General features: G+C 35.8%; 1 protein-coding gene across 1 annotated transcript; it reads left to right on the plus strand.

The window, feature by feature from the left end:
* Window positions 1–2,783: 2,783 nt before the first annotated feature.
* Window positions 2,784–3,914, plus strand: LOC147079417 (protein CFDP2-like). Its single transcript, XM_085960473.1, has one exon. The coding sequence runs from the start codon at window positions 2,784–2,786 to the stop codon at window positions 3,912–3,914; it is 1,131 nt and encodes a 376-aa protein (XP_085816599.1).
* Window positions 3,915–11,737: the final 7,823 nt, after the last annotated feature.

Here is an 11,737-nt window from a genome sequence, read left to right on the forward strand (position 1 = left end):
GATCGTGGAAGCATTAAAACCACTTTTTTTTAAATTATATTATATTCTCCATCACTGAGCGGTTTTCCATTTTTAGAGATTATGTTCGAGTTAAAATAACAAGCAGTTATTATATTTCAATGACTTCCGATAATTAATTTCATAAGGTTTGTTGAATGTATACTTTTATGTTTAATTCCCCAATCCTAAGGACCTTCCTAAGCAATCGTATGATTACATTAAACGTAATGATTTGCCTGTCATTTTTTATACAATGCGATTTGTCATTATTTATGCATGAATTTCATCGTTTCCATTTGCGCATCAATTGGTATCATCGCATCATTACAGCGATTGGCCAATGCGCCATAATAAATACAAAAATATAAAAATGTTTTAATTACAAATAACAACTAATATAACAAGAAAATAGAAAAGATAGCATGTGTTTATGTAATTATTAAAGAAACATGATAAATACAATTATAAATTTAACCTATTTAACACGTCCACAAACATTATATAGTTAATAAAAAATAAATCAACCTTTACGGTCCCATCAAATAAGTTAATCGCACGATACACAGCATCATGAAACATAACATCTGTCCTGCGACGAGGTATCATGAAGACCGTAGTTACGAGTGGTATTTATTGGTGGGAACATGAAAATTAATATTTGCCAGTATATACGGATTGTAAATGAACCCACGAAGAAGTAAAAAGAAATGCTTTAAAAGAGCAATCACTCTTCGTGTGGACAGGGATTGCATTGATAGCATACCCAGAAGTACACTAGTCGGAAAATTCATTTTATTATCATTATCATAAAGAAAGAACCCGTATGTTCTTAAGTAGAGAAATATAAGAAATCTATTGTGGACTCAATCCAACTTAATTGTGTGGATGGACCTATTAGGACTCCAAATAATGCTGGCATATTCAAGAATACTCAACACAAATGATACGTATAATGTACATAGCACTCACGACGTTTTGATTTTGAAACCCTCATAACAAAACCAAGCATTTTGCTAGATCTATTACTGATGCTAAGAATATGCTGATTGAAAGTGAACTTTGCACCATACAATACACCCAAATCTTTTATCTCCGTTACCCTACTCAATATTATACCAGACAATGTGCATGGGAACAATAAGGTGTGCCTTGAACGACTGAATGAAATAATATTACATTTGGAGGTAGCGAATTCAAGTTTATTCAAGATAAATGAAAATTCACTGAAATGAAGAATTGTAGTTTTCGGTTTATCTTAATTGAATTATTGTTTAGCACGGTTTGCTGTCTTCGCATCATATATAAGAATAAGTTTCCCATATTGATGATTCCTCATTTCAAAAATTGAGGCGCTGAATCACTAAACTAGCTCCTGACGATTTTTTAATAAAATTAGTTTTGAAAGTACATAAGTGCTCTATTGATAGATCTACCAACTCTTTCAGTTGAGAGTTTTAAATTCCTTCCAATTTCGTCAAAAAATCAAAATGAATATTGAAATGAGTCGCCAAGCGCGCTCTTAGAAAAAATAACGAGTAGCTAAATTGTCTCTTCATAACCGACCAATCAGACGCCGCCATTCAAATACTGATTTTAAACGTACTTTAAATTCTTTATACAATTGTGTCAAGCCGGTCACGTGTGTGCAGTGAGAAAGTCGTGATTTTGCTTCGTCTATTTGATTGTTTTTATTAATTAATAATGGATGTTTCATTAGTTAGTGTAAGGTAAAGGAATCTCAACCAGGAAAACCAAGGAAGCGTTTGAGAAATCCAGCTGACTGGAAATGTAATACGTTACGCCAAGAAAAGTATTTGAAAATGGGGATTCCAAACATTAACTTTTGCTATAGAGTGCGAAAATTAGTTAGTTGACGTGTCATGGCCGCCGTCGTGGCGCTGTGATATAATATGAAAGGATTGTCAGTATTTTAGTTCTCGAAACGGCCACGCTTCACGTTAAACTTTCCGCAGTCTAGTTGTTTTTTTAGGTATGCCGTAAATATTGAATATTTAGCGTGATGTAATTAAGATTTTTAATTACCTACAAGTTTTTAACATAATTTAGTTTGTGTCAAAAAATATTATTATTGGGATACTTAATAATTGAACATTATTTTTAAATCACTTGACGACTTTCTTAGCGAATCCATAATTCGGGGGCTTAGGGTGACACGGGCGAAACTACAAAACAATGGTTTTGAGATAAACGCTAAAACAGTTTTCATTTAAATAATTATCTCCTTCCTTAAGACATATTCTATTTGACAGTAAAAAACACAGTTGAGAGAGTAAGTTTGCCTTTATAATAATGTTATTTTGGAAAATATAGTACGAAAATTTAATACTAAAAAAAGAAAAAATAGTATGGGACTTCCATCTTTGTGTCCTTAAAGGTTTTATTGTGAGTAGAGTATTTACACCCTCTTTCATCTTTGTTTTCCTAATAATGTTTAATGAGTGACACCATTTAACCCACGTTTATTATAAATTTAATACAAAAAATACTATTTTTGTTATTAGTGCAGAAATAATAAAATAAAACAAAATATCTAGAATGTGAAATAAAATTGTGAGAAAATATACATTTAAAACTATATTCTTGTAGTATAATAATTCAGTGTTTTAGACAGTTAATAATTCTTGTTCCACCAAAGTATAATTTTCCAGGAATTTTTGCATCATAAGTTTTAAACAATATGAACATACTTTCGTCATTAACCTCACTTATTTGTTTACACCAACCCGTTTGGACAGCGTGGTGTGTTATGTCCAAATACCCCCATGGAACAAGAACAAAAATCTCGGCCCTTATTCTCCGGAGGCCAACCTAACACTGATCACGGCAGCAATCAGCAAGGGAAGGCAGAGGGTGCTAAGAATCCCTGGAAAGACGGTAACGGCTGCCTACCGATGACCATTGCCACCTATAACGCCAGAACATTATCCAGCCACGCCAAACTTATAGAGCTCGAAGAAGAACTCGAAAAAATCCATTGGGATGTTGTCGGGCTCAGCGAGGTAAGACGACAAGGAGACGATATCGTCAATCTCCACAGCGGACACGTACTCTGTTATAATGGGACTAAGACCGGACGCACAAGCGGTGTCGGATTTTTAATGCACAGACTCTGGAAAGATTGCATAGTTAAATTTGATTTCTCCTCAGATAGAGTAGCAAGTTTAACACTTCAGCTCAGCAAAAGATACCAGATTCTGCTTTTGCAAGTTTATGCGCCCACTCAAAACTCACCTGATGAAGAAGTGGAGGAGGTATATGAAGAAATCAGTACGTTGAAAAATAAATGGAAATGTCACTTCACTATCATCATGGGGGACTTTAATGCACGAATCGGATCTCAACACCAGGATGATGTAGCGGTCGGGCACTTCGGACATGGCACCAGGGATGGCCGAGGAGACATGTTAGTGGAGTTTGCGGAAAACCACAATCTCTACATCATTAACTCATTCTTCAAAAAGAAGCCTTCCCGAAAATGGACATGGCGAAGCCCAGCAAAACGAACCAGCGAAATCGACTACATCCTCACCGACAAGAAGGATATTTTTCTAGACTGCACAGTCATTAACAGATTTAATACTGGCAGCGACCACCGAATGGTAAGGTGTAAAGTACCATTTAACATCAAACGTGAGAGATCCAAACTGATGCAGAAGCCCAGAATCCGCAGAGGTTTGAGAAGCAGAGTCGAATTCCAACAAGAGCTGGAGAACAGGCTAGCGGCTTTCCAGGCTGAAAATGACCCTATCTCCCTACAAAACACCGAGGCAATAACAAAAATCATTATAGAATCTTCGGAGGAGACAGTTGCTGCTGTGGTTGAACGAGTAAGCAAACTTTCAAAGGAAACGTTGGATCTTATGAAGCTGCGTAGGAGTACGAAAAGCGAGTAACAAGTTGCAAATGATCTCGAGTACTTCACGCTGTGCAAAACTCTACGTAAAAAGATACGAGAAGAACTTCGTAAGTTCAATATGAACCTTGTAGAATCAATTGTTGCGTCAGGAAGGAGCTTACATAAGAACAAGCAGCATCTGTCAATAGGGAGACGGCAGATCACGACACTAAAAGCGCAAGATGGAAGTATCGTGCGTAACTGGGATCATCTACTGGACACTGTTGTAGAGTTTTACAGCGCTCTATACAAAGATGACACTGACATCAATTCAGATCTTCCGGTGAACGGAGAATATGGAGATCCTCTTCCCGAGGTTACTACCACAGAGGTGGAATATGCTATAATGTGCATGAAGAGTGGGAATGCCCCGGGAGAAGATGGGCTGACTATCGATGTTCTCAAACGGGCCGGGAGGACGGTGAGCGATGTGCTCGCACGTCTGTTCACGTCTTGTCTGCACGAAGAGAACATCCCGGAGTCATGGAAAAATGCCTCCATTATTATTCTCCATAAGAAAGGAGACACTGAAGATCTGAAAAACTATCGACCAATTAGTCTACTGCCAATTCTGTATAAGGTTTTCACGAAAATACTCTCAAACCGTGTCGAAACAGCTCTAGACGAGAACCAACCAAGAGAGCAAGCCGGATTCAGAAGAGGCTACAGTACTATGGATCATATACAGGTCGTCAGGGAAATCATAGAGCGCTACCAGGAATACAAACTGCTATTATATCTTGGTTTTATAGACTATGAAAAGGCGTTTGATTCCATCAAAAAAATTCACAATTATAGACGCCCTTAGCAACCAAGGAATTTCCAGACGCTACATAAACATATTGAACAGTATATACAGTGATGCCACAGCATGCGTGAAACTCCACAAACGGTCGTGTAAATTCCCCATTAACAAAGGTGTCCGGCAAGGTGATACCATTTCACCTAAACTATTCACCGCTACTCTTGAGGACTTATTTAGGAAACTTGATTGGGAGAAAAAAGGTGTTCCAATTAATGGAGAGCACCTCAGTCACCTGCGCTTTGCAGATGATATTGTTATACTCTCACAAGACCCGAAAGACTTCCAAGGTAGAATGCAAGAACTCGCGGATGTCAGTCAAACGGTAGGTCTAAAGATAAATGTCTCAAAGACAAAAGTGATGAGGAACTGTTTTTCGGACCCTGCGATTATCTGTATGTCTGGCACCCAACTCGAGCAAGTCAGCAGCTACGTCTATCTCGGACAGCAGGTGTCCATAGACGGAAGCATGCACGATGAAATTGCTCGAAGAACAAAGCTGAGATGGAGTGCTTTCGGACGTCTGAATAGTATCTTCAAGAGTGATCTACCATTATGTCTTAAGCGTAGGGTGTTCAACCAATGTGTGCTACCTGTGCTCACGTATGGCTGCGAGACGTGGACCCTCAACACGAGAGATGTCCAAAGGCTAAGAGTCACACAGCGAGGCATGGAGAGGTACATGTTGGGCATCACGCGAAAGGACCGTAAGAGAAACGAATGGGTTAGGAAGCAGACAAGAGTACGCGATGTAATAGACGTTGCCAAACAGCTGAAATGGAGATGGGCGGGGCACATTGCTCGCCGAAAGGACGGCCGCTGGACAAATGCTGTCATCCAATGGTACCCAAGGGGTACGAAACGGCCACAGGGTCGCCCTAAAAGCCGCTGGATTGACGAACTGGTAAAGTTCGGTGAAAATACATGGCAGCGAACGACACAGGACCGAGAGAGTTGGAGAAAGCTGGGGAGGCCTTCATCCAGCAGTGGATTGACCCCGGCTGATGATGAATTTGTTTATTTAAGTACTTAACGCATCATTTTTACATGTAATAGCGGAATTAGTCATATAATTAATTACTTAACATACTTTTTGAGATGTATTTATTTAGTTAAAAGTAAACACATATTTCAACTTGCAACATCATTAAGGTTGTACACATAAAAAAGCATTTTTTCAGAATAATGAATTATTGTTTATTAATGAGCAGCAAGCAAGAAATTATAGAAGTATATAAAATAAGTGAATATGTGATTTCTGGGGATGATTGGAAATAAGTTGATTAAATAAATTAGTACATTATAATCTCGTTACTGTAAAGTGGGGCGGGTTAGTTTGGTAGATTTTGATTTTATATTTACTATATTTTGAAATTTGACTAAAGGAATAGACTGAAAAAAATAATGTAAATATTGCATTATAAATACCAACCGAATGATAACATTATATTGACATTTTAACGAATACGTATGGAAATAAAAAATAAAATGTACCCGATCAAAGTCACACCATGGGGTGTGGCTTCGTTAGTTTATATGTGGAATTTCAAACCCATCCTTATATTTCATTATTTTTTTCAAGAGTTACAAGCACTAAGTTACAGTCGGGTGACTTTGATAGGGTATCAATGGCACCCCGTGAGTTACTCAATAAAATAAAAATATGAAAACGTCTTCTCAACCAAAAAAATAAACAAAAAAATGTACAGATTTGCATTATAGTATTTATTCATCATGTTAAAAGTACAGGGTAAACAACAAAGAACTAGGAACATTTTTATACGAGACCAAAATTACAATGCAAAATAACTAATAAAATAATTTAAACTCCTTTGATATCAGTGTGCTGATACACAACAGTATTTATATAATGGATTATTATTTCAGGGTCAGGTAAAATTTTAATAATATCGTCTTTTCATTTTCTACAGCAATAAACACATTCCTTCTACCTTTACTTTTATATCCCATAAATTACTTTGACGACTATACATATAGATACAATTTGTAACATTTCAATATAAAATTTGCAAGAATGTAATCCCTTATTTTTAGTGTAGATGGTTTTGATGTACCTAGTCTGAGGATTTATAGTGTTGACAATCTGATCAGGATTGATAATAGTCATTGTTTGTTGTGAGACACTGCTACCCGAGAACGCTTTATATTGGCGGCTAGTCGCTGTGATACGACGGATGTATGTCTCTTCAATAGAAATAAGGCCCAATCCTTTACAGATTTATTATTTGTAAAAACAGGTACTATTTTACCTTGCTGTTCTAAATAATATTTCACGAACATTTGCAAATCTTGAATATTTAAGGAAAATTCCCAGTCGCCACATTTAGTCGCTGCTTCTATGAGTGCATTTTGTTCTGTGTCGACGAAATTGTAACACCCCTGACTTTCCTTGTGTGTTTTCCATTTAATTTATTGTAGAGGGTTCCAAAAGAAATTTTATACTGCCAAGAAGCTGCCTTGATAGATAAAGTTTTGTTTTTTTATCTTTAAAACCGCTTCTTCCAATGCATCATTCGTGTAGTTTTTGTAAGCTCTCGAACCTAGTTTTCTTTTGTACTATCGTACCATCTTATTCTGAAATTAAAAACATAGGAATTAAAAAAAAATCACAAGAATATACTTAAAATTTAGCAACTACACCATCTTCTGTGTAGGTATTAGGTGTGGTGGCGACTTTGATTCCCCCGTATCAATGACGCCCCAAAACCAAAATCAGCATGTTACACAAAAGTGTACTTAACCTCAATAAATTTGAATTAAAAATATGAAAAAGAAATAGTGATATCACTATTGTATTTAAATAATCATTGGATTAATACGATAATAATAAAAGGGTACTCACATTTTATAGCTCGTCAAATAAGAAACCAAATTCACCTTGATGTTTGAGATTCTGATTCAACAAATCGGACACTTAATTACCGTATTTGTAGTTTGACAAGTAGACCATAGATTTATCTTTTAAAATAGACTGGCAAATCATAATCATACCGTTACTATGGGTACTGTATTGCCAATTTCAAAAACATGTTCAAAGTAGCCCCTCGATTTCAATGACGCCCCATTTGACGGTAACTCAAATAATCGGTGTTTACTAGAGTTAAGCCAAAAAACGAATTTAACCCTTTCAAAGCATTACGAATCCTGGCTTAATACAACAGTGCGCATTGTGATTTCAACCATCAATAAATCGTAATTAATGTCAGTCAAATATACACAAATAGAGTCCTAAAAAATCGGTGTCAAGTTAAAAATGATTATGACCGAACCTCATATTTTATGCGACTTTAAAAATAAACATTCGAACAAGATTGCTTCATAGAAAAAATGCCGGCATACCCTAGTGCTGCCATGACAGTGACGAATCAGCGCTGTATAAGTGCGTCGATGACAGATGATAAACAGTTCAGTATTCTTATAGTCAACCGGCTACCCAAACCACTTAATAAATTTCGACAAATATTTTATTTACACCATTATAATTTAATTATTATTAGTTTGTTTTGATAAGTAATCATGACCCTATACCTACTCTATACAGAACACATAAAATCAACACCAATTAATTGTTCTACGTAATAATATTTTTTTTTCACTTTAATAATTTAATAATAAGCAATTTTAATAATTAAGCTTTTCATGATATTGTCTAAAACACGGGTATACAGATAAAGGCACATGGAACAGATATATCTTGAATACTTCCGAAACTTATGCTTTCGTGATTTCGGCAACGACAACGAATGTTTTCTGTATACTATGTAGTTATTTGTTTCGATTACGATTCTGCCCATTATATTATTTGCATTCAAAAAATGTTCAAAAAAATCTATTTCTTTAGACTCTTTAGAGCTATGTGATAAATTTGTGTGCGGGCTGACTCCAGAAAAGAAATCATGAAATTCGTGAACCGGTATGAAAGGCCCAGTAGTCCAAGAAGACAGATCGTCAACATTACTATTTACATTTGAATTAGAGGCGGCAGTAGCACTTTCTGATAGGGCCTGGAAGTATCTGAATCATCGTAGTACTTTTGAAAAGTAGAAACTTTTTGTACGAAGAAATTTTCGATTGTGTGAAAATGTTCATTCACTTAATTCAATTCACTTAATGTATCTTTTCTTTATAAATGACTGATAACTAGGGTAAATAAACAATTTTTGTCCGGAAAACAGTATTTAAAAATGTTAATCAATGATAAACAAGGAGAAATATTAAATTGCGGACTCTTAAATTTAACTTACACCGTGTTCAAATTATTTTCCGAAACTATTAACTCGCGGATAATATACTAGCAGCTAGACGAATGAATGCAACCTCCAAAAGCATTCCTTTTGTAAAAATGTTTTGTAAATTCACATTGATCAATGTAACTTTCGAATATTCTATATAACACTTTACGCACCAAATAGTTTTTCAATCACTAAAAAATATTATAACATATTATATCGCGAACTCATATGGTTACAAACACATCAGTAAAATTTCTTTGATGTATCTGCACTGAGAAGCGATCCGGCCGATATAAGCGGCAAATTTGAAGTGACCCGATGAGTGTATTTTTTTTATCTGAGACACGCTCCCGAAAAATATTTATTTAAATTAGATAGAACAAAAGTTTAGGCTATACATCGACAGATGTCAGGAGAAGGATGATTTCTGAATAAATTAAATCAATATTCGATTTTGTGCGCCTGGCCGAAAGCAGTACTAGGCAAATGAAAATTGAAATTTTAGTCAGCTGACGACCCGCGCGTATAGACTGACTAAATTCAGTTGACGCGTAAGATGGGTTAAAAGCTAAATAGATGCAATGTAAAAAAAGATCTACCAGCTAGTAGGTAAGTTTGGCCACAAAATATTTGTTTGGCAAAATAAATTCTAAAATATCTATATTAAGTAATTGAAATAAATACGGGGGCCGCTGCTGAGCTGTCATTTCCGGCCGACCATGTTCCAAAAAGTGCCAAATTCGACTCTATTGACATGGAATGTCAAAATGTGAGTAACAAATTTTACTCCTTGCGACAGCGAGCGACTCAAGTCCGCTCTCCGGACAATTAAAATGAATTTATTTGGAATATTGCCGCATATTAATTGAATTTGGGGTTTTATTTTACAACTTAAATTACACAAAAAGTTAACACACTGTCCATAACAGTTTTTCGTGATTTACTCAAAACTCAAAAAACCCTCAGGAGCTACTTTAGCGACTCAATTCAGAAATCATCGTTATTAGCATGAGTAAAAATGAAAGAGATAAATTATAAAGTTGCTTAAAATAATTCACCATTTTGAGGTTGGGGTTGAACTCCTGTTGTGATCTGCAAGGAAACCGGGTGGTTCCAGGGGTCTTTGGCGGGTTGCAGAAAGATCTTTTTTGCGTTCACGGCGTTCGGCTCTTGCACCGCCTCCACGGCTTTTGTGAGCTCCGATTTGATGGCATCGTCGGAACGAGGCCATTTATCCTGCAAATATCAACGAAAACCACTTTTAAAAAACTATTTAATACTTTGACAACCGACATTATGTCATCACCATAATATGCAAACGATTTTATAATCAGTTCGGTCCTAACATTGTCCTAAGATAGAGTTTGGACTAACACTAGTGAGATTCATATGAACTATTTGTACTACAAAACTTGATAGCGATTCTAAAACATTTTTAGTGTGAAAATGAAAATATGGCTGCTATAAAATCTTATTTATGCCCATAATCTTTGATGGCCTCGCCTATTTTTTTTTTTGCAATTTTTAATAAATGTCCTTGCTTTTTCGTACAAGGTGGTTGTTAGTAATTTTCATTAATCACAAACACTCCGGCTTTGAGAAAATCACATAAATATATTGTGTGCTCACTGGGAATCGAATCTAAAGCTCCAGGATGGAAGCCCAGCGCCTTATGTACTGCACCATGAGGACTGGCTTATTTGGCATTTTTTACGATATGCACAATATGACATACTAAACTTCATGCATGTAACACTAATGTAATGCAGCGCTGGTCAATAAATCTAGTACAAAAATGTCTTCTTTGCTACAAGTGAACCTGTAATGCCTTATGCACTGCACCATGAGGACTGGCCTATTTGACAATTTTTACAATGTACACAATATGACATACTAAACTACATGCTTGTAACACCAATGTAATGCAGCACTGGTCAATAAATCAAGTAGAAAAATGTCTTCTTTTGCTACAAGTGAACCTGTAATGCAAAATTTGTAGTTATTTCCAAATCGTGGGTCTGGCAAGTACACATATTGTTTTTAAATTTGTGTATGAGTCAGAGTATGGACCTAATAGGTTGAGCAAGTGGCTAACATCCATTTCTCGTAAAAACAAAATCTGTTAATACAAAAACCTACACTCTGTGGAGGCACATGATCTTATTAGGATCGGACATGGTAAAAAAATAAAGCCGCTTATTTACAATATAAATTCAAACCAACTACACGTCCTTCCTTCAAGTGTTATTCAGAAAGGAATAATCGAAGATAATAATAAGAATTAGTAGGTAACAGGTAGAGTACGAGGGTGGGTCAATAAGTCCTTAGAAAAAAGCATTAAAACAGTTTTTATTTTTGTATTTTTTTTTTATTTCTCAACATAATCTCCTTGGAGCTCAATACACTTGGTTAGACGTTTCTCAATTTTTTTTAAACCGTCAGAAAAATAAGTTTTCGGAAGGACCTCAAGATAAGCATTTGTCCGATCGATGACTTCTTCATTTGAAAAAAAAACGTTATCCACTTAGCCATTTTTTAAGTTTGGGAAAAGGGAAAAGTCACTCTAAATCTGGCGAATACGGTGGGTGGTCGACCAATTCGAACTTCAATTCTTCAATTTTAGCCATTGATCGTAAACATGTGTGAACACGGGCATTGTCCTGATGAAAGATGATTTTTTTCCTGTTTAAATGAGGCCGTTTTTCTTCAATTTTGTTTTTTAGCTGGTCCAATAAAGATGCATAATAATCCCCTGTTATTGTTTTT

Source organism: Rhyacophila brunnea, unplaced genomic scaffold, assembly GCF_057557595.1.
Source record: "Rhyacophila brunnea isolate RB1 unplaced genomic scaffold, BYU_Rbru_1.0 scaffold_1, whole genome shotgun sequence".
NCBI lineage: Eukaryota > Metazoa > Arthropoda > Insecta > Trichoptera > Rhyacophilidae > Rhyacophila > Rhyacophila brunnea.